This window comes from Marmota monax, unplaced genomic scaffold (genome assembly GCF_021218885.2).
Source record: "Marmota monax isolate L192 unplaced genomic scaffold, Marmota_monax_Labrador192_F-V1.1 WCK01_AAM20220418_F8-fsc00181, whole genome shotgun sequence".
In the NCBI taxonomy this organism is placed as follows: domain Eukaryota; kingdom Metazoa; phylum Chordata; class Mammalia; order Rodentia; family Sciuridae; genus Marmota; species Marmota monax.
In genome coordinates this window covers 2,973,391-2,997,528 of record NW_026694276.1, presented here as the reverse complement: position 1 = coordinate 2,997,528, position 24,138 = coordinate 2,973,391, and the positions used below count along the sequence as shown (strand labels likewise).

The 24,138-nt window shown below is 39.2% G+C and overlaps 2 protein-coding genes across 2 annotated transcripts; both read left to right on the top strand.

Moving 5' to 3' along the window:
- Positions 1 to 832: 832 nt before the first annotated feature.
- On the top strand, positions 833 to 1,771 carry LOC124108712 (olfactory receptor 4F21-like). Its single transcript, XM_046467254.1, has one exon. It carries the CDS (start codon positions 833 to 835, stop codon positions 1,769 to 1,771), a length of 939 nt encoding a protein of 312 aa, XP_046323210.1.
- Positions 1,772 to 8,775: 7,004 nt separating this feature from the next.
- LOC124108671 (olfactory receptor 4F15) lies at positions 8,776 to 9,741 on the top strand. The gene has a single exon (XM_046467149.1). The coding sequence runs from the start codon at positions 8,776 to 8,778 to the stop codon at positions 9,739 to 9,741; it is 966 nt and encodes a 321-aa protein (XP_046323105.1).
- The last annotated feature ends 14,397 nt before the right edge of the window (positions 9,742 to 24,138 follow it).

Sequence of the window (24,138 nt, the reverse complement as noted above, 5' to 3'; positions counted from 1 at the left end):
GCAGCATTGAAGATGTGCCTATCTTCTCTTCTGATAAAAACAGCTTTGTGCTCACAGAAACCATCTCCTCCTGTTGCCACAGCCTTGGCAACATAGGATTTCCCTGTGCCAGGGGGTCCAAAGAGCAGTATCGCCCACCAAGGGGTACAGATGCCTATGAACAAGTGTGGGAATTTAATTGGCAAAATGACAGCTTCCTTGAGAGCCTGCTTGGCCCCCTTCAGCCCACCAATATCATGGCATCCTATGTTGGGCTTCTGCATCACAACAGCAGCCCTCAGCTCTTCTTGAAGTTTCTTTTTCTCTGGACTCTCCCCTTCACTGTCACTATCACTGCCCTTGCCCTCACTCTGATTTCTTTGACCGGCTTCTTCACACTTGGCTCCAATGCTCTTCTTGGCCTTGTGCCTGTGTGCCTCAGACTTGATAGTGTGGAGGAAGCCGATACAGCATGCTGGAGATTTGGAGTGCCTCCTGGCGTAATTGGCTTTATTCTCTTCTGTGGCTTTTGTTACCAGATCAATGGCTTTCTCCTGGGTCTGCCTCACACTCTGTGACTCTGCTTGCGACCTTGGCCAGACCCCTGTAACCAAGGTGCTGGGTTCCAGCACAGGGAGCCTGACAGGACACACTGTGTGTGAGGAGGGTGGTCACTCTGCCGGAGCCTAGTCTGAGGGCCAACGAGCCTTGTCTTTCAGGTTGGTTTTAATGCTAAAGTAAAAAGAAGGTTTTCATGATTTTGACCTCATCCCTCCTGGTCTATTAATATCGTTGTCATAATTTGCATTTTCTCCCGTTTTTCCTCCTTCAGGCAGCACCTCCAACAAAGCCAATGGATGGAGCAAATCACTCTGTGGTGTTGGAGTTCATGTTCCTGGGACTCACCAACTCCTGGGGTATCCAACTACTCCTCTTTGTTTTCTCCTCCATGTTTTATGTGGCAAGTATGATGGGAAACTCCATTATTGTGTTCAAGGTGGCTTCTGAGCCTCACTTACACTCTCCCATGTACTTTCTGTTGGCCAACCTCTCCTTCATTGACCTGGGTGTGTCTTCTGTTACTTCCCCAAAGATGATTTATGACCTCTTCAGGAAGCACAAAGTCATCTCCTTTAGAGGCTGCATCACCCAGATCTTCTTCATCCATCTCATTGGTGGTGTGGAGATGGTGCTGCTCCTAGCCATGGCCTTTGACAGATATGTGGCCATATGTAAGCCTCTGCACTACCTGACCATCATGAGCCCAAGGATGTGCATCGTCTTTTTAGTGGCTGCCTGGGTGGTTGGCCTTATGCACTCACTAGTTCAATTGGCTTTTGTAGTAAAGTTGCCCTTCTGTGGCCCTAATGTGTTGGACAGCTTTTACTGTGACCTCCCTCAGTTCATCAGACTTGCCTGCACAGACACCTACCGACTGGAATTCATGGTCACAGCCAACAGTGGTTTCATCTCTGTGGGCTCCTTCTTCACACTGATCATTTCCTATGTTGTCATCATTCTCACTGTTCAGAAACACTCTTCTGCTGGCTCCTCCAAGGCTCTGTCCACACTGACAGCTCACATCACTGTGGTGGTCTTGTTCTTTGGTCCTTTGATATTCATCTATGTACAGCCGTCTTCCTCCACACACCTGGATAAGTTCCTGGCTATATTTGATGCACTTGTCACACCTTTTCTGAATGCTGTCATCTACACACTAAGAAATCAAGAAATGAAGGTGGCAATGAAGAAAGTATGCAGACAGCTAGTGAGTTACGGGAAGATCTCTTAAGTGACTGCATTGTGAACACTGTGCAACAACAAAGTGTTTTGTTGAACAAAGCAAGTTCATTTTTTATGATAAAATTCAGAGAAAAGTCTTTCTTTCTTTGCCTACTCTGATATCTACAGTAACATTGAAACCACTCCGTCTTCTAGTTAGAATGGAGAAAAATCACTTATGAAAACAGAGAAGGAATTACATGTAAATTACTTATGAAAGATTATAATAATTATAATAATGAACCTCAATTCCTAAGGAATAATATTTATTACTATTTAATAATAATATAATAATATAAATGAGCTTTTTTTTAAAGGAAGAATCTCTCCTAAATACAGAAATTTCTGGTAGCACTCCACGGGGGGATAAGGGATATTGAACTGGATCTTCTTTCTCTCTCCTATCACTTGCAAACACTCTTTGCCAGTTGGGGACTCTTCTAGTCTGTGCAAGGAGGTCAGAATCTTGAGAGCACACATAGAAGAGTCTATTAAATAAATGTTTTGGGGTAGAAGAACAAAAACTGTGTGAGCTATCAAATGATATGTATGCAATATTGTGTCTGACCAGGGGTACATTATGTAGGAAATGAAATATACTAATGAGGTCACAACACATGGAACTTATTCATCTACCCACATGCCCTATCACTTCAAAGCAACCGACTTCATAGATTAGTGGAATAGTCTGCTAAGTTTCAGTGACAATACTACTTGGGGCTCAACACTTTGAGATGATGAGTAGTTTCTTTGGGTTCAGGAAAAGCCTACAATAAGCTACAGAAGCAAGCTGTTATTCTCCACTTGTATGGATCCTATGGGGACACCCTTTTCTGCAGTTGTAGCTTACTTATGATTGTAGAACCCCTTCTTACCCAGAGCCCTGTTACCCTACAGATGCTAAGAGCTCTTTTCCTTTGCTAGCCCTGGATTCCTTTTCCATGTCTTATTGGTTCTAATAACTCTGCCCAAACTCCTGAATATAATTCCTTCAATAAGTTCTCTTCAGTTAGCCATTTGAGTGTTGTATCACGATTAAAGAAAATGGGGTGAATAAACAAGATGATCCTGAAAGCCCTTTTCTTTTCTCAAAAATCTAGCCAAGTTAAGGAAACATTGAGAGCAAACCTGGGCTGTTGTGTCCAGATGCATATTACTTTAAAGGAATGTCTTTCTCTCGTGCACACTTGGACTAGGGCAAACTAACTTTATCTGTGGAAAGTTGCTTATTGTTATTTGCATGTACATCACAACATGGCCCCTTGGGATGCTGTGTATACAAGCAAATTAAGCAAGTTAATGCTGATGATGTCACTGCTCCTACAGCCTAACATATAGATCCCCTCTTAGTGGTGACTGCGGTAGAACTGAGAGTAATGTGCAAAGGATATGTGTCACTCATTCGGCCAACCACCACTTGACAAAATGCCATGAGGGAGAGAGGGCACTGCTTGGCAAAGCACTGCTGTGGACGGAGGTGCTACTCGTTCAACTGTCACCACTGGACCTTCCCTGAAGGCACTTCTGTAATGAAGCCTTATGTCTCACATGCAATCTCTAAGCACTCTACTTCCCACCTTGCCCTGGCACAACTGGCTGTGGGCATGGCAATTGTGACATCTCTTCTTCTATGGGCCTTGATTAATTCTTGGCAGTATCTATAAAACAGTGAAAAGAAACTAGAGTCATCTATAATGTTAAGTACACATAAATGTAAAGCTAAGAAAGGTCTGGAAAAATGTGACCATCTGTTGTTATCCCCAGAGATTAAGGAAGGGAAATTGGATTAGGGGTCATTGTCAAAGGGTCTTTGGTTTTATTTGTGATGTTCTAATTTTAAAAATGAAATTAGGCTCATATATTCTCTATTTAATTATAATGATTTAAAAATGAAAAGTAGTGACCTTTGCTGCTCTCAAGTCATTCTGTAATACTTTAAACTGGATTTTGAGTTTTCTTAACTCAAATATATTAGATATATTCTCTTTTTTCCAGCTAAAATGAAGCTTGATTACACTGTTTGAATTTACTGTGCTATAGACTCCTCTGGGGCTAAGAGGCATGTACTTCTGAGCTGCCAGATCACAGGCCTGAATCACAAAGCATTTTCTCATTGTTTTCCTAGGTGTGTGGAAAGGGGTTTGTGGGCCATAGACATGAGTGGCTTTGGAGAGACACTGAAGGGGATCAGGGGCTCTTTCTGCTTTGCTGCCAGGGGAAGTCTTTCTTACGAAGCAGTTTCGACTTACGCAGTGTTAAGAATTCAGTCATTTGCTTATATTTCAACCTTATTTTATAGTGTCTTCTGTCTAAAATTTATAATTTTAGACCATTCTATCATGATTTGTTTCTGTTTTAATCATCTGTTATGATTTTATTTTAAAATTCCATTTTTAAGTTTGGATTGATTTTATTCTTCATATTTTAGTTTTGCTCAACTGAACAAATATTTATACAGTGCCTAACATATGGTAGAAAATGCACAAGGCAGTGGAGAGAGAAAGAGACAGAGAGAGAAAGAGAGAGAGAGAAAATATGAATAAGGCAGGGTAGAGAGAAACAGTTTCAATGTGATGACATTGGTACAGTTAAAAAGGTATAGTATGGGACTGCAAAGAGAAGCATAAGGCAGAACAACAGCTTTCAAAGAGAATTATTCATGAGGATTACCTGAGGCACTTTCAAAAAAAATTTAGAGTCTTGGCCCACCTCTCAGTTTGGTTCAAATAGTCTGGATCAGGTGTGTTATTTTGTAAAAACTCTCCTACCCACTCTCCACCTGCACTTACTGTCCTGTTAGTTCTAAACCACTTAGTTTCTCTGACATATTGAACTTGCCATACTTCATTCTTCAAGCTTGGAATTCATCTTTCCACCCTCATTCCTGTCTCCAACTCTCAAGTCTCCACTCAGGTGTTACTTCCCCTGAGAGGGAGATTTAAGGATTCTTGCTTCTGTGTTTCTACCTACTGTGTGCATGATGTCTTCAGTGGAACTATTACCCAGAATGGGCTAAGGTGCTTTGCTTGTGGGGCTTCAAGCTCTTTGGGCAGGGACTTACATATGGGTAGAAGAATGAGCTGAATGAATAAACTCCATGTCTAGTTCTAGCTTTTAAGAGAGTTTCAATCTCGTGGACATTTTTTTTTTTAAAATGGCTATTGTTATTTTGGAGATTTTACATTGTAGCTGAAGTTTAGAGTTAAATCCCCATGAATTTGACTAGCTGTGTTCGTATTTCACAATCTGCCTCATTTTAGGCAATAAACAAGCAAGTGAGAATTGGAAGATATAATTGCCAAAAGTAATCATTTTTCTTTCTCTTTTTTGCAGTACTGGGGATTGAACCCAGGGGGCACTTTACCACTGAGCTACATTCCCAGCCATTTTTTGAGACTGGGTCACACTAAATTGCTAAGGCTAGCCTCAAATTTGTGATCCTCTTGCCTCAGCCTCCAGATTTGCTAGGATTACAGGCATGCACTGCTGTTCCTGCAAGGTGATACTTTTAAAATACCCAGTTTCAGTTTTGTTTCCTCTCCAGTGAGTCATTACAAAGTTTTTCTTCTGGTTATTCTTCCTAAACCAATTGGGTTCCAGGAACAATTCCCCTGACAACATGAGAAAAACTGGCAAATCCAGGTTTCTGCAGAATTACTTGGTTATTATCCAATGCTGGTAATTACTCATCTTTTTGATTATTTTAGTTTTTTATATAATAGCAGTCACACAAGCTGAAAACTCAGCTATTCAGGGAGTTGATTACCTGAAGATGCTGTGGTCTGGGAACAAGTAGGCACAAAGACAGAAAGTGAAGATAACAACAGAAAAAAAAAAGGACTTGATATATTCAATTCAGTTACAGAAAAATAGCCTAGTGGTAGAATCTCCGTTTTCAGATGTCAAATAACTGTTTGATTATAGTCAGGTTAGTAATAATGTCAGTAAAAAGGAACCAGTTATACTAGGGAGTACAGATTGTAGAAAAAGTAAATAACTGACTTTGACTTTTACCCTGTACTAAGAATGTGTCTTGGTTTCAAGGGTGATATCAAGGGTGATATTTAGGGAAACTTGAGGTCAGCAAATGTGACATCTTCAGCATAAACAGGGCATTTGGGACTTCCAGAAATGCTTTAGTAAAGAATTTACTTGTTTCACATCATTAATCATTTCAACAGGTTAATGAAGGAAAATTAATAACCTACAGAAGTTCAAAGTTAGGACTACTTGCTTTGTTTTATTTCTGTCTTTTCAGAAAAGTTGAAAAGGGAGAAGTTCACTACAGTTTAGTACCTTTACTGGAACTAAAACCAAATGATACACACAGAATTTAGAGAAAGATTGACTGGTAAGCTGTTTTTTTTCAGACACCTCACCCCTCACCACCTACCTTTCCTGAATGCCTATTTACAGATCCACAGGATCATTTTCAACTGTGACATAGAAAAATTGTTATAATGGTATTATTGGAGGGGTAGGGTAATCATTCTGCTATGACCTTTGTCTGTTGGGAACGTAGATGTTTTTATTCTTCCCTCTAATTTTGGTCACCCTGATGCAAGGTAAATGTAAATGAACTTCAGGAAAAATAATAAATTCAGGTACATGGAAATTAGACTTCAGAGGCAAAGTGAAAAGAAGGGTAGCAGAATTGGTTACTTAATTCATGCACAGTAAAGATTTATTGAGACAGTCCCTGATAATATTTTTATTTTGACTGCTAATGAAGCAAGTGGACAAGGTATAAAACAAAGAACCAGAAAGTCCGGCTGGGAGTAGGGAAGAAGATTTGGACTATCAGAATTACAAAAAGCATAGGAATGGCAAAAAAAAAAAAAAAAGAGATGTTGAGTTTTCAAGTAGTATGGCTGAAATAATTTGGATATGCCTCTGATATGATCAGCCCCGAACAATTGCAAGGGCACTTCTTATAAGCCTGAAAACTGCAAAAGGGATGTTCAGGGGGTCTAGCCAATACAAGCAAGCCAGGTTACAGAAGCAGGACAGTGCAGTCAAGCGGAAGGAAGCCTAACCAATCACAGTTAGCTCAATCACCCCAGTTACAGAAACAGAGCCCTGTTACCCTAGTTACAGAAACAATGCCCCATTAGGTAGTTCTGTGTTCTTAAAGGTTTCTATAGCAAAAGGAAAAGTATATCTTGCCCCAGTCATGACCCTTCTACTTGGCATGGTTGTTTTACAGGATGAAGTCATAAAACAACATGGAGTCACATTTGCTTCTACTATCATTTTTATTTAGAGAGCAAATATTAAATAATCATAGTTTGTAACCTCAATGGCCTTTAGTTAAAAAGAGAGAAGGAAAGAAAATAATAGTCAAGGAAAGCAAAGCGTGTTTGCCTCAGCTTCCCCCCGTTTATGGAGGGTGAGGTGCTGGGGTGGAAGCCAGGGCCTTGTCATGTTCATGACCACTGAGCCACAACCCCAGTCTCCTTTTTAAAGCTTCAAACATCTCCTTTTTTAAAAATTTTTATTGTTGGTTGTTCAAAACTTACACAGTTCTTGATATATCATATTTCACGCTTTGATTCAAGTGGGTTATGAACTCCCATTTTTACCCCATATACAGATTGCAGAATCACATCAGTTACACATCCATTGATTTACATATTGCCATACTAGTGTCTGTTGTATTCTGCTGCCTTTCCTATCCTCTACTATTCCAGAGTCCTCATTAGATTTGCAACTGAATGTGCATTTATCAGTACTATGCATATTTTATTGTAGGTTTGGGGATTTTTGTTTATTTTCAGATGAAAGTTCTCCAGTGAAACGCAGTGTTTCATTGTCTCCAAAAGTCCAGTTCCCTATGTATCATCTCAATATATCCAGGATCTACTTACTTTTAACTGCCACTACCTCTGCCACCACATTCTGAGTAACATCATCTCTTGTATCATTGCTCGCTCAAGATTAAAAAATGTGTTTTTAGCCTATCTTCCTGTTGCTATCTTTGAAACTTTGAAGTGTATTCACAATGTAGCAGTCAGACTAATCCCTTAACGTGAAGTGGACTTTTTTCATTTCTCTGTTCAAAATCTGGTTGTTGGGTAATTCTTCAGAGTAATAACAAAAGCCCATGTGAAGACCTATAATGACCTATATTGCCTGTGTTCCCCTGGCTTCTCAACCCTATACACACTCCTTCCTCACACACTATGTCCCAGCCTCTTTAATCTCCTTACGGTTCTTTGAACATGGCATGTGAGCTCCCATCTCAGGGCTTTTGCTATCTGTTGTCTCTGTCTAAAGTGCTCTTTCCCCAAACACCTTCATGACTTTTTAATTCAGTTTAATACATTAATAGAAACTATTTCATTCCAATCATTTGTGGACTCAAAATATCTTTTTGCTCACTTAGTATTTGCAAGACGCTGTGTGGGAAACTATGGAAATAAAAACTTGAAGGGATGATGATTTTATTATTGATCAGTTTTATAATCATATGGGAAGAACAAATACATGACCAACAAGTAACGTAAGTAAATTTGGGTACATAAGAGGGTCATGAGGAAGGTGTAGACAGATGAGCTGCCATTCAATTTGAGTATAAAAGAATGAGTGACATCTTCAAAGGTCTAAATTAGAGAAATATAATTTCTGGTTTGAGCAACAAAATCAGTCACAGAATCCTACAAATCTCTGACATGTCTTTGTCTGGAATACAAAATTGGCTATTACTCCTCCAGGGAGAGAATGGTTAGCATTGATCATCCATCACAGCGAGTTAATGTCAGTGCTCTATGTGGTTTTATCAGGTGCCACAGGTGTACCAGTCCACTGGACTGCTCACATTCCTGGTGTTAGCAAGCCCTGATGAAGCACAATTACTGACATATGTAACAACAGTAATTAGTGGTCAAGAGAATATTAGATTTTTTTTAAATGCTCAGGTAATATTTGGCTTCAATAATTTATACACTTTTTCATAGAGGAAAATAATATAATATTAATAATTTGAATTTTCTCATTTTTTTTCCTTTAGGAAACATGAAAGTAAATCTACCAAATGAGCCAGTGTATAGACCAAACCACTCTCTAGTGTCTGAATTTGTGTCCCTGGGACTCTCCAATTCCTGGGAGATCCAGATTTTTCTCTTTTGCTTTTCCTGTCTCTTCTATATGTCCAGTTTGAAAGGAAACCTCCTCATAGTTGTCACTGTGACATCTGACCTTTACTTGCATTCCCCCATGTATTTTTTGCTGGCCAACCTCTCTGTCATTGATCTGATATTTTGCTCTATTGCAGCACCCAAGATGATCTGTGATCTCTTCGGAAAGCAGAAAGTCATCTCCTTTGGGGGCTGTATAGCTCAGATCTTCTTTAGCCATGCTGTTTTGGGCACTGAGATGGTGTTGCTCATAGCCATGGCCGCTGACAGATACATAGCCATATGCAAGCCTCTGCACTACTGGACCAGCATGGGCCCACGAATGTGCATTTTTACTTTAGTGGGTGCCTGGACCATTGGTCTCATTCACTCATCAACCCAGTTGGATTTTGTTGTTAACTTGCCCTTCTGTGTCCCCAATGTACTGGGCAGCTTTTACTGTGACATACCCCGGCTCATCAAACTTGCCTGCACAGACACCCATAAACTGGAGTCCATGGTCACTGCTAACAGTGGGTTCATTTCCTTTGGGGCATTCTTTCTGCTCATCCACTCTTACATCTTCCTTCTGGCTACTCTTCAGAAACACTCCTCAGGAGGTTCATCCAAGGCTCTTTCCACTCTTTCAGCTCATATTACTGTGGTGGTTTTATTCTTTGGTCCACTGATCTTTTTCTATGTGTGCCCCTCTCCTTTAACACCTCTGGACAAATTTCTAGCCATATTTGATGCAGTTTTGACTCCATTTCTTAACCCAGTCATCTATACAATCAGGAACAGAGAGATGAAGGTAGCAATGAGGAGAGTGTTCAGTCTGCTCCTGGGTATTAGAAAAGTCACTTAAATGGCTTGGTTGAAATAAAACTTACAAGTGACTCTTGAAAGTTTATAAAAGGCAATCTTCTTGAAAAAGAGTCTTTCTTCTAGACATTGTAGTGTTCCCAAGCATTCATCAACTATCTGGTGGGAATGGAAGTATGGGTGCCATTCCTCTTGAAGAAAAAGATGGATTTTATATACAGCATAGAAATCAAAGATTATATTCAATATCAAGGATTATATTTAATCCCTAAAGAACTGGGTCGATGATAGCTTTCACATATATTAATGGTATAAATGAGTTTGTTTCTCAGGACATCTAAAGTACTGTTTTCTATTGTCCTGCCATATAATTGGTGTACTTGTTAACACCAGGCTTTATTATCTCTGTATCCTACATCTCCATTTTACTTGTTCTGCTCTGTTGTCTTTTAGTCATGAGCAAACTGTAGCCATCATTTTTAGGACTTGTGATAACTTACACATTCTAATCCACAAATCTTGCTTTCACTCTTTGTTCTATATATTGAAGAGTGTGATCTATTTTTTTATTTACTCCAATAGATCATGTATTGGCAAATGCTCTGCAAAGTATTATATTGTTAGTAGTTTTTACTTTATGGACTACATAACCTGTTTCACTCACTCAATTTTGTTGTTGTAATGTGGCAATATACACACACAACTTAAAATTAATGGCTGAAGTCCAATAAAACTCTTCAGAAAAACAGCAACAGGCCAGATTCAACCCAAAGGTTATGGTCTACCAACTCCTGAAGTAGATTGTGCCCAACAAGTAGGTTTAATCATTCTCCCAAATATGACAGTCTTGATTTCAGCAAGAGTCTAAAATGAAAGGCAGTGTTTTATCACACAAAATTAGCAGTTAAAATACAGAGTTTTTGGTCATTATAATATCAAATAAACTTGTGTTAACTAAATTAACCTCTCTGAAATTAAAGTCTTTAAATGTGGCAATAGAACTCACAGTTTTATGGTGATAATGAATTCAGACGGTTTTTGAAAAGTTTTATCAACTTAAAAATTAGTCTGGCTTCCTTCCCTGGGCTGTAATTATTTGCTTGGAGTCCATCAGCCTGGAATTAAAAAGTTCATTCTATCTTCTAATTTATGTATCACACATTACCTTTGTCTTCTAGTTTATACTCTTCTGTTTCACGCACATACCAAAGTATCTTGTGATATATATCTCCATGATATTGGCTTTCATTTCATTCTGGTGTACACTTTCATTGTTTTGTGTCACCTGCAGAATTGAAGATTTAAAATTTCCTTTCTTCTTTAGTTCATTGGTAAGAATAACAAGGTTAATATTTCCAGAGCATATATCAAACATCAGTATATTTCAGTTTCATCTGTCAACTCATTTAATTTTCACTATAGTCTTTGAGATAAAAACTATCATCATCCTCATTTTACAGATCCATAGATTGAAGCACGAAAAGGCAAAATAACTTGTCAAAGATTAGTAAATAGTAGATTTATAATTGAACCCAGGCAGTCTGGCTCCAGAGCCTGGAATCTTAATCTTTATATGATTTTTTCCTCATAAAATAGGTTTAATATCCATGCTGGTGAGCCCAAGGTTACATTTATTCTGGGGCCAATTTGTCTATATACCCCATTTGTCCCTATATTTATGTCAATACCTTGTTCAATGTGGTAAAATAATGCCAAATAAAATAAATTATTTTATGGGTACACTGTAGAATTATGTACATACAGTGTAGATATTATAGAATAATATTTAATAACATGGAGAGTTGCTCAATATACATTAATAAGAAAAAATATGGGAATAAAAGATTTAAAATTGGTCTGATTTTAATACAATGTATGGATATAAACTAAAATGTTAATAGAAACGTTTCTCCAGTGGGAAGAATGTAGATGGTTTTTACTATCGTATTTTTGTTTTGCTACCTGTGTTTTGGGGTTCATATAAGAAAATCATTACCCATGCCAATGTCATGGAGATTTTTTCCTATGTTTATTTCTAGTAGTTTTAAAGTTTTGTGCCTTACTTTTAAATCTTTAATGAATTTTGAGTTTATTTGTTGTATACAACATGAGAGTCTGATTTCATTTTCTGCTTATGGGTATCTAGTTGTCCTAACATCATTTACAAAAGAGACTGTCTTTTCTACATTGTTTGTTCTTGGTAACTTTGTAAAAAATTAATTTATCCCAAACACATGGAATTATTTCTGGGCTTTCTATTCTGTTCTCTATGAGTTTGTTTTTAGGCCAGTAATATGTTAATTGCTATAGATGTATAGTAGATTTTGATGTTAGGAAGTATGACACATTCAACTTTGTTCTTTTTTCTCAACACTGCTTTGGCTATTTGAAGCCTTTTGTGGTACATATGGATTTCATGTGAAAAATGTCATTGGAATTTTTATAAGGATGGCATTGAATCTCTATGTTAAATTGGGTAGTATGTACATTTTGAGTATTAATTCTTCGAATCCATGAACTTGGGATATCTTTACATTTATTTTTGTCATCTATATTTTTTTTGTTTGCATGATTTCTTTAAGTTTGATATTTTTTTTAGTTGACATACAATAATTGTTTCTATTTATGGGACAGAATGTGATGTTTTGATAATTATATACATTCTCATTAAATTTGATGTTATGATCAAAGCATTGCAGTTAACATATATATTACCTCAAATGCTTATCGTTTCTTTGTGGTTAAAACATTCCAAATATAGTCTTCTAGATATTTTGAAGTATGCATTACAATATTGTTATCTATACTGATCCTACTGTCCTAATGTACAAATACTATTCCATTGTGCATGTATACAAAATTTCTTTATCCAATTATCCACTGATGGGAACATACATTGATTCTTTATCTTCACTTGTGTGAATATTGCTGCACTAAACTTGGGAGTCCAAATATCTTTTCAACATAGTGATTTGGTATTATTTGGATAATATCCAGTAGTAGAATATTGGGATCATATAGTAGTTTTATTTTTAATTATTTTTTGAGGAAACTTCATACTGTTTTCCATAATGGCTATACCAAGTTATTCTCCCAACAATAGCATATGAAAATTTTCATTTCTCCACAACCATACCACCATTATTTTTTAGTCTTTTTTAATAATAGTCATTCTAATTGGAGTAAAGTGATATCTCATGGTGGTTTTGATTTTTTGTTTCCCTGATGAATAGTTGCTTTGAGCATTTTTCATAACTGTTGGCTGTTTGTATGTCTTATTTTGAGAAATGCCTATTGAGGTCCTTTGCCCATTTTAAAATTCAGATTATTTACTTTTTTCTATTTTTTTGTTTCAGTTTCACATATAACCTGAATATTAACCTCTTTTCAAATGCACAATTTGCAAATATTTTTTCCCATTATGTATGTTGTCTCTTCACTGTTGTTTTTCCTCTTGTGCATCTTTTTGTTTATTAAAATTTCATTTGTATTTACAATTTCTGTCATTAATGTTTCTTTAACAATTTTTGACTGATTCTTCTTTCTACTTACTAATTTGAACATTCTTACTCTAACCTGCTTTCACTCCATGTTTGTGTGTCCATTATTATAAATATTTCATATTAGCATATGCTTGCACCTCTGAACTTCTGTTTTGACTTTTGAAAACACCAGGGGTTTAGTTGAAGAATGTTGAGATTTCTAACTTTTAAACATATATATCTGATAAGGGGTTAATATCTAAAACATACAAGGAACTTATACAACTCAATAGCAAACCCCCCAAATAATCCTACTTAAAAGTGTGTAAAATATGTGAAGAACCCAAATTTCTAAATCAGCATTTGGGAAGAGAAGTCTGGAAGCTAGCTTGCATAATAAACTCACAAAAACTTTTATACTTTTTCTGTAAATACTTCTTTTTAAGGAAAAATATGGATCAGAATAGCCACATTTGGAACACTTTTTGTTATCAGTCAATATTTTTAGGTAGCTGAAACCTGATCCTAAACTTAAAAGTGGTCTTGATCCTGTAAATCTTTACAACTGCCGTGATACACATAAACCTTTTAAAAAATAGACACTCGAAGAGGGAGGGGAAGATGGCGGCAAAGGGAGAGCATTACCCCCGTGTACCGCGTCACTGTGCGGGAGAATGACGAGTTAGAACGGCTAAAAGCTATCTTGTTAGGAATTTCCAACAAAATTGGGGTGCTCCAAAACCTAGAGGAAGGATTTCCATCGCACGAGGATCAGCTACGGGGGCTCAAATGCGAGAGATTTGTCTGCACGGAGGGTCACGCTGCTTATTCAGCAAATTGCCCCGCGGCTAGAGTCTGTGGCGTGCGCTAGGAAACGAGGAGATAGCAACGCAAAGATACAGCGCTGCAGTTTCTGCGAGCTTCTGCCAGCTGTGAAATCACCATACTCAGTGCTGAATTCTGGGTTTGAGACGGGGGAAGGAAGCGGTCCAATTCGGTTCTCCACACCAGTCAGACCACAGAGGAAGCCAGTGGCCACCATCTTGGAGAGCTGACGTCACCATCCCTGTTTTCGACTGATCGCAGCTCATTCAGCCATAGAACAGGTAATTTCAGGCTGCCATTCGCCTGCGGCTCGCAGACAAATTACTCAGGCTCAGTACTAAAGAACCCGCGGAAACTGCTTCTTGGAGCCTGCTCCTATCATAACATACACCGAGCATGGAGCGGCCGAATTCCGGCTCCCGGAACTGGTCTGGCCCAGGGATAAAGAACCCGCAGAAATTGCTTCTCGGTCCGGGTCCTGCTGAATACTGTGGAGGTAAATACCAACCGAGCCTTCATAGGCAGTGGCAACAGGACTGAGACAGGGCTTGTGAGGGCCGGTCAGGACTCACCCGTTGCTTTGGTCACCCGGCAAAGGGAACGAAATGCTGCCATTCCCATGGGATACCAACATGGCAGAGATCTGATGTCATCAGAAAGCGGCGGAGGAGAGAACTTCATCGATACCAGCGGCGACAGAAACAGTTGGTCTCCTGGTAAAGAAAGTGAGTTACAAACATCCGAGTCTCTCTCACTTTGTCATCAAGCCAGAGGGGCAGAGCAGAGCCACCGCCCACGCACGGCACAGGCCCAGCGGCCCGCCAGTGTGGTAGTCACGTAACCCTGATTGGAGTAGGGGCAGAGCAGAGCCGCCACCCGCGCCCGCAAGGTAGGCAGACCTGCGACCGACCGGCAGAACAGGCCCAGCGGACGGCGGGCATGGTAGGAGGGGCAGGGCAGAGCCGCTGCCCGTGCCCACAAGGTAGGCAGACCTGCGACAGACAGGCGGATCAGGCCCAGCGGCCTGCCGGCGTGGTACACACGTCACCCCAATTGGAGTAGGGGCAGAGAAGAGCCTTCGCCCGCGCCCGAACAGGCCCAGCGACCTGCCGGCGTGGTAGTCAGGACACCCCAATTGGAGTAGGGGCAGAGCAGAGCAGCCGCCCGTGCCTGCAAGGTAGGCAGACCTGAGACCGACCGGTGGAACAGGCCCAGCGGCCAGCCGGGGTGGTAGGCACATCACCCCAATTGGAGTAGGAGCAGAGCAGAGCCTTCGCCCGCGCCTGGAACAGGCCCAGCGGTCCACGGGTGTGGTAGACAAGTCACACCAATTGGAGTAGGGGCAGAGCACAGCCGCCTCCCGCGCCCGGAATAAGCCCAGCGGCCCACTGGCGTGGTAGACACGTCACCCCAATTGGAATAAGGGCAGAGCAGAGCCGCCGCCCGCGCCTGCAAAGTAGGCAGACCGCCGCCTGACCCTGCAAGAGAGACTTTTCAACTATACAAGAGCAATATAAATATATAGGTGGAAAAATTTTCAAAAACACAACAGTTTCACCAAGCAGAAAGAAACGCAAGCAGTATGAAAAGACCAGGAAAGAAAGGACCACAAGCAATGCAGGTCAACTCAACTTTAGAAGAGGTAACAGCTGCAGCAGATGGAATGTCAGATAAAGAATTCAGGATATACATGCTTCAGATGATCTGGAGTATCAAGGAAGACATTAGACAGCAAAATCAGACAATGAAAGATCACTTCCACAAGGAATTACACAAACAAATCCAGGAAGCAAAGGATCAACTATACATGGAGATAGAGGTTATAAAAAACAAACAAACAGAAATCCTAGAAATGCAGGAAGCAATAAACCAACTTAAAAACTCAATTGAGAATACTACCAGCAGAGTAGAACACTTAGAAGATAGAACATCAGACAATGAAGACAAAGTATTTCAACTTGAAAAGAACATAGACAGCTCAGCAAGACTGTTAAGAAACCATGAGCAGAACATCCAAGAAATATGGGATAACATAAAGAGACCAAACTTAAGAGTCATTGGGATACAGGAAGGTATAGAGCTCCAAACCAAAGGAATGAGCAATCTATTCAATGAAATAATACGAGAAAACTTCCCAGACTTGAAGAATGAGACAGAATCCCAAATCCTAGAAGCCTACAGGACGCCAAATGTGCAAAATCATAAGAGATCCACACCTAGACACATTATAATGAAGATGCCCAACATACAGAATAAGGAGAGAATTTTAAAAGCTACAAGAGAAAGGAAGCAGATTACATTTAGGGGTAAGCCAATCAGGATAACAGCTGATCTTTCAACACAGACTCTGAAAGCTAGAAGATCCTGGAATAACATATTTCAAACACTGAAAGAAAATGGGTTCCAACCAAGAATTGTGTATCCAGTGAAATTAAGCTTCAGGATGGAAGATGAAATTAAAACCTTCCACGATAAACAAAAGTTAGAAGAATTTACAGCTAGAAAACCATCTCTTCAAAACATCCTTGGCAAAACATTACAGGAAGAGGAAATGGAAAATAACAATGAAAACCAACAGTGGGAGGTAGGACAGTAAAGGGGGGAAAATAATCAAAGAGGAAAACAAACCATGTTTAGTAACATAAATAAACAAATATGGCTGGAAGAACAACCCATATCTCAATAATAACCCTAAATGTTAATGGCTTAAACTCATCAATTAAGAGACACAGGCTAGTAGAATGGATCACAAAACAAGACCCAACAATATGCTGCCTACAGGAGACGCATTTGATAGGAAAAGACATACATAGGCTGAAGGTGAAAGGTTGGAAAAAAGCATATCACTCATATGGACTTCAGAAACAAGCAGGAGTGTCCATACTCATATCAAATAAAATAGATTTCAAGCCAAAGTTAATCAAAAGGGATAAAGAGGGACACTACATACTGCTTAAGGGAACCATACACCAACAAGACATAACAATCATAAATATATATGCCCCAAACAATGGTGCAGCTATGTTCATCAAACAAACTCTTCTCAAGTTCAAGAGTCTAATAGACCACCATACAATAATCATGGGAGACTTCAACACACCTCTCTCGCCACTGGACAGATCTTCCAAACAAAAGTTGAATAAGGAAACTACAGAACTCAATAACACAATTAATAACCTAGACTTAATTGACATATATAGAATATACCACCCAACATCAAGCAGTTACACTTTTTTCTCAGCAGCACATGGATCCTTCTCAAAAATAGATCATATATTATGTCACAGGGCAACTCTTAGACAATATAAAGGAGTAGAGATAATACCATGCATCTTATCTGATCATAATGGAATGAAACTGAAAATCAACGATAAAAGAAGGAAGGAAAAAGCATGCATCACTTGGAGAATGAACAATAGGTTACTGAATGATCAATGGGTTATAGAAGACATCAAGGAGGAAATTAAAAAATTCTTAGAGATAAATGAAAACACAGACACAACACATCGGAATCTATGGGACACATTGAAAGCAGTTCTAAGAGGAAAATTCATTGCTTGGAGTTCATTCCTTAAAAAAAGAAAAAAACAACAAATAAATGATCTCATACTTCATCTCAAAATCCTAGAAAAAGAAGAGCAAAACAACAGCAAAAGAAGTAGAAGGCAAGAAATAATTAAAATCAGAGCTGAAATTAATGAAATAGAAACAAAAGTAACAATTGAAAATATTGACAAAACTAAAAGTTGGTTCTTTGAAAAAATAAATAAAATCCACAGACCCTTAGCCATGCTAATGAAGAGAAGAAGAGAGAGAACTCAAATTACTAGCATACGGGATGAAAAAGGCAATATCACAACAGACACTTCAGAAATACAGAAGATAATCAGAAATTATTTTGAATCCTTATACTCCAATAAAATAGAAGATAGTGAAGGCATCGATAAATTTCTTAAGTCATATGATCTGCCCAGATTGAGTCAGGAGGATGTAGACAACCTAAACAGACCAATATCAATTGAGGAAACAGAAGAAACCATCAAAAGACTACCAACTAAGAAAAGCCCAGGACCAGATGGGTATACAGCAGAGTTTTACAAAACCTTTAAAGACGAACTAATACCAATACTTTTCAAGCTACTTCAGGAAATAGAAAAAGAGGGAGAACTTCCAAATTCATTCTACGAGGCCAACATCACCCTGATTCCTAAACCAGACAAAGACACTTCAAAGAAAGAAAACTACAGACCAATATCTCTAATGAACCTAGATGCAAAAATCCTCAATAAAATTCTGGCGAATCGGATACAAAAACATATCAAAAAAATTGTGCACCATGATCAAGTAGGATTCATCCCTGGGATGCAAAGCCTGGTTCAATATACGGAAATCAATAAATGTTATTCACCACATCAATAGACTTAACGATAAGAACCACGTGATCATCTCGACAACAAGTGCTGGTGAGGATGTGGGGAAAAGGGTACTCTTGTACATTTCTGGTGGGACTGTAAATTGGTGTGGCCAATTTGGAAAGCAGTATGGAGGTTCCTGGGAAAGCTGGGAATGGAACCACCATTTGACCTAGCTATTGCCCTTCTCGGAATATTCCCTGAAGACCTTAAAAGAGCGTACTACAGGGATACTGCCACATCGATGTTCATAGCAGCACAATTCACAATAGCTAGACTGTGGAACCAACCCAGATGCCCTTCAATAGATAGATGGATAAAAAAAAAATGTGGCACTTATACACAATGGAGTATTACTCTGCATTAAAAAATGACAAAATCATGGAATTTGCAGGGAAATGGATGGCATTAGAGCAGATTATGCTAAGTGAAGCTAGCCAATTCCTAAAAAACAAATGCCAAATGTCTTCTTTGATATAATGAGAACAACTAAGAACACAACAGGGAGGAAGAGCAGGAGGAAAAGATTAACATTAAACAGAGACATGAGGTGGGAGGGAAAGGGAGAGAAAAGGGAAATTGCATGGAAATGGAAGGAGACCCTCATTGTTATACAAAATTACATATAAGAGGTTGTGAGGGGATTGGGAAAAAAAGAAAAAAACAAGGGAGAGAATTAAATTACAGCAGATGGGGTAGAGAGAGAAGATGAGAGGGGAGGGGAGGGGGGATAGTAGAGGGTAGGAAAGGTAGCAGAATACAACAGTCACTAATGTGGCATTATGTAAAAATGTGGATGTGTAACCAATGTAATTCTGCAATCTGTATTTGGGGTAAAAATGGGAGTTCATAACCCACTTGAATCTAATGTATGAAATATGATATGTCAAGAGCTTTGTAATGTTTTGAACAACCAATAAAAAAAGCATCACTGGGGTAAAAGAGAAAAAAGCTATGAAAACAAAGAGGAATGAGAAAAATGAACTAAATAAACTGAGGTAGAATGGAATTTTAAACAGTTTATTATAGGAAACAGTGACTCATGAATTAGTCAGCTTGGAACTGAAGCTGCTTCAGGGGCTGTCTAGGGGATGCAAGAAGGTGGCTTTCCCCAGGGAACATGGAGGCAAAGCCAGAAGTATTTTTGAATTCTTTCAGTTACTTAGTTGTCTCCTTACTTGGTCTATTCCTCTTGACAGTCCCTAGTTATATGTTAATTGGGAGCTTCTGGTGGGTCAGAATGAAGTTTCAATTTTACTTCAATAGAGTCATTTATAGAAATCAAGTTAAGATTAAGGTAATTTCTGAGACCTAGGGTCTTTATACACTTAAATATTTTTCAGGCCTTCCTTCATTTTAATTGACGTTGGCAAATTCCAATCAAATAGAGACACAGACAATCCAGCTTCCTCTGGAAAGGACACAGGTGAATAGGTGACACAACTGGCCCTGGACACTAGACTCCACCAATGTCACCATGACATCTACTTCCATTAAGAACCATGAGATTGGGACCTGAGCTTTGGACATGGTTAAATTAAGGACCATGAGCTTCAGGGACCAGGTTGCATTTCCTATGTCTGCCCCTTGAATCTCCCAACTCACATCAAAACCTGGAGGAGATGTTTATGATGTTTATGGTGATATTTCCAAAGCCCTCAGGAAGCATTTATTTCTTAGAGTTTCAGTAAGTGGGGAATTCCTCCTACATGGCAGAAGGTTCAGATTCTGGGTGACATGGATGTGATAAAGGACCTTCATTTGCCCAACACTCTGCAATAGCCTTATAGAAAATGTTAGAGCCAGTGTGTAAACTTCCCTAAGCACATCATAAGTACACATCTGCACACAACCTCTTGGCCAGTACTAGACATTTGTAAAAAATGAGAAAATAGTGGGAAGGCTTAGATTTACTGTGAGACGATGGTTGTTACAATATCCAGTGTCAATTCAACTGTCTACAACAAGAATTGGAGACTTAATCATTTTACAGAAAAAATAATTGTTCTGAATTTGTGGGAAAAACATAGCCACCGTAAGTGGTTTTAAAAGATTTTAATCTATAAGTAAGCACTGCACGCGTTTCCTGTTGCTACTGTAATAGGTCACCCAAAACTTAATGTCTTACAAATTATTACCTTATAGTTCTGAAGATCTGAAGTCTAAAATGAATTTCACTGCACTATATTGATGTTCTGTGAGCAAGTTTGCATTCCTTTCTAGAGGCTATGGGGGCCACTGTGTCCTTGTCTTTTCCAACTTTTAAAGGCTACCCCACCGTCCTTGGTCTGTAGTCCCCAACCTTCTTCAAAGCCAGTCCTGGGTGATCAAATAATTCCCATGTCACATCATTCTGATACATTCATTCAACCCTTGGTGGAACTGAAAATTTCTGAAGAGGCTGACTCTGTATATTAAAGATCATGCACACTGTTTGGACTTGACGTAGAACATCATGATTGTGGAGAGATGGAATATTGTGAATTGAGTCAAATTTATCTTGGGCTATTGCAGTTTCTTTAATAACCATTTACTTTCAACCTCTGTATGTGGCCTAACATCCTTATGACTCTTATTCTCAGAATGTTTCACTAATATTAGCAGAGCTCTAGCTTACACCAATGCTAAAACTAACAATGCCTTTAGAAGACATGTCTGTGCTTTGATGAAGTCCACCTATCTAATGTCAAAATCAACACACAGGGTAACATGAATCCATGATCCTAAACCATGGTCAGGATGTTGGCCCAGAATCAATTATTTTCTCATTTCATTTAAAACAGAATTGTTATTTTACATTGATGTCTTTTTCACATACAAGGAAAATTGTGAATAAATGGACTCTCTAGGATCATCTATCTCCCTATCTGAACATTCTTAACTAGATCACAAGTATTCTTTTTTGCTATGTAAAATAACAAATTCACAAGCTCCAGATACTGGGATATGGATATGCTAGGTTGTGTTTACCTTCTCTACTGTGGTCACTTGATGCAGTTAGTACACTTCTCCATACCCGTCACTCACTGCTTGTCCCTCACTTCTGAAAGTCAGTCAGCTGAAACAGCACAGTCCAAAGAACAGCTGTTGAGAACCAATCAATCAACAGAGATACCGGGTGCCATTCTGGGACTGAGAACAGAACACTGAGACTTCAAGTTTCTCCACACACTGTGTCCCCATTCCTGTACTCCTCCTGGTCCTCATTGCCAGCCTTGTTGTTTCCACTCCTCATTCCTATTCTTGATACTCCTGTCCCCATAGCCTGTGGCCCCCCCACATACACACCATGCAGACCAACACAGAAGGGGTTGTCCACATCTCAGATGAAGATGAAGGAATATTTTGCCCCTGGAGGAGAAGCACAACTACATTTTTCTCTGCTTTTGAGGAGACCAAGGAAGATGACTGCACCTGAGAGCTAAGATGCCACAACAGCCCCAAGGACTGGTAGGTGCTCTAGGGATGCAGGGACCAGTAGTCAAGAATCTCCTGTTCCTTCTGGCTAGAATCCTGCCTTCACACCCAGGAACTTGAATCCACAAACCCTTCCCTAGGAGACCTTCTTGGTGTCCAGGGGGCATACAGGATCTCAATAGTTAAAGGAAAGACAGACCAGGGTAAGCTCAAAGAAAACCAGCCACCTGCTCCATTTAGAACTCTCCATGTACCGAGCAAAAGTCCACAGGCTTCTGGTCCACCAAATCTTCCTCTATCTACTGCCTTCACTGTGTGCTCTCTGTCTCAGATGATATTTCTGCATCCAAAGCCAGCCTTTCAGGAAATAAGGGCCACATCTAAAATAAATCGGATACTTAGGAAATCCTGAAGTCATCAGTGGAGAATTTCTAGGTCTTAAATTTGAACTTACTGTTGAGTTGCTTTTGAAGACTAGGCTTTGAGGTAGTGCCTTAATTTTACTAACTTGGCTTAAGTTAGAGATTTTTGGTTTTGTTTTTAATTCCAATATTACTTTGCACATGAATTAAGAGTATGTGGCAGGTAGAGTAATGTCATCCCCAGGAGATCCTCTTCCTCCTTGGAACCTGTGAACATGTCTCATTATCTAGCAAGGGACTTTGCAGATGGTATTATGTTAAGGATTCTGAGAAGGGGAGACCATCCTGGATGGCACAGGGTAATCTACAAAATCCACATAATCCCCTGGGTCTTTAAAAAGAGGCAGATAAAGAACTCATGGTGATGGGTCAGGCACTCTTCCAGATAGTGCTGGTTTTGGAGGTGGAGGAAGCAGCCACCAGACCAGTGGGTGGCTTCTAGAGCCAGAAAAATCAAGGAAGCAGGATGTGCCCTAGATCCTCCATTGGGTGATACAGCCCTGTTCCCCAGTGATTTTAGGCCAGTGGGACCTTCTATGGACTCCTAACCTACAACTCCAGCATAATAGGTTGTGTTATTCTCAGCCATGATGTTTGTTGAGATTTTTATGGCAGCAATGGAAAATCATCACTAGCGCCTCTCTCACCTCAGCTGTGAGGAGATCTGAGGGATATGAGGAATTCTCTGTAAATTCGGAAGGTCTTAGGTCAGCAGGTGAGACACTATTACGTATTTTAAGTGTTACAATAGGTACCTGTCCTCTCTTTTCTTTTCTGTTCCCCTTTATGGACTTTCACTCTATTTTCCTCACAGGATTCTCCATGGAATTATTGGAATTAGAGAAAATTGGGAGACAGTGGTAGTCATATATGACTGAGGTTTTCCCCTTTCCTTTTTTCCCCCTTGGTGCTGAGGATAGATTCCAGGGCCTTGTGCATGTGAGGCAAACACTCTACGAACTGAGCTATATCCTCAGCCCCTTTCCTTTTACTTGTTACAGAATGAGTTCTGTTTCTGCCACACACAGAGAAATAATATATTTATAAAAAATTATACACTGGAGAACCTGCCTCAAGGATATTTTGGGTTCACTTTTTAAAAAATTATTAATTCAGACAGTTATTTTGCTACAATCATAAAAGGGGAAATACAATAGCTTTCAAAGTTTTCTCCAAAAGTAGCTGGGGACTGTATCCACCAGTTCTCAGACTTTCAAGAGATAATATGTTGTTGTTGTGATCCTTAAGTTGCTACTTATTAAGCTGACTTAAATATTTGAGTTTTCCTGTGTTCACTGATTATTTTCTCAAGACTATCAGTCCTTGAAGCACAGAGATAAAGAAAGGAAATTTGCAGGCTGTTGCAATAACCTCAGGATTAGAGGTCCTTACCATTGGCTGCTTTATCTTTTGATTCAGTAATGGATCTGAGGAGTTTCCAACCATTCAGCTAATTCTGCCAGTAAATTCCTCTGTATTTCAAAAGCCAAAAGCATTCATGCAAATACTTGAAACCCCTGAGTGTAAAGCACAAGTTGACTTCACATCTCCTCACAGGGAGTTCTATTGAAGAGTCTTTTGTAATTGCTGCTGGTAATGGTGGTTTTGTTGATAATGATTACAGTTTTTGTTCTGTCATTGTCTTGTTCACTTTTAACTATTTCTAGGATATAATTGTAGACTAATAGCTTTATTTTCATTCTGGAAGGTGAAAGGGCACAAGAATTTTCTGAAGGATTATTTTAAGACTTTTATTTAAAAATTTATGGAATGATGATTATCAATTAAGGTTCTTAAATAAATTTATTGTTGTGAGTCAATGACATGCACATGCACACGTGTGTTAAACTGTGGTTTGCAGCCCACCTGTATCAGAATCATC

What these genes read in the sequence shown, in the direction of transcription:
- LOC124108671 (XM_046467149.1), top strand. Translation starts at nt 8,776, where the DNA reads ATGAAAGTAAATCTACCAAATGAGCCAGTGTATAGACCAAACCACTCT.
- LOC124108712 (XM_046467254.1), top strand. Translation starts at nt 833, where the DNA reads ATGGATGGAGCAAATCACTCTGTGGTGTTGGAGTTCATGTTCCTGGGA.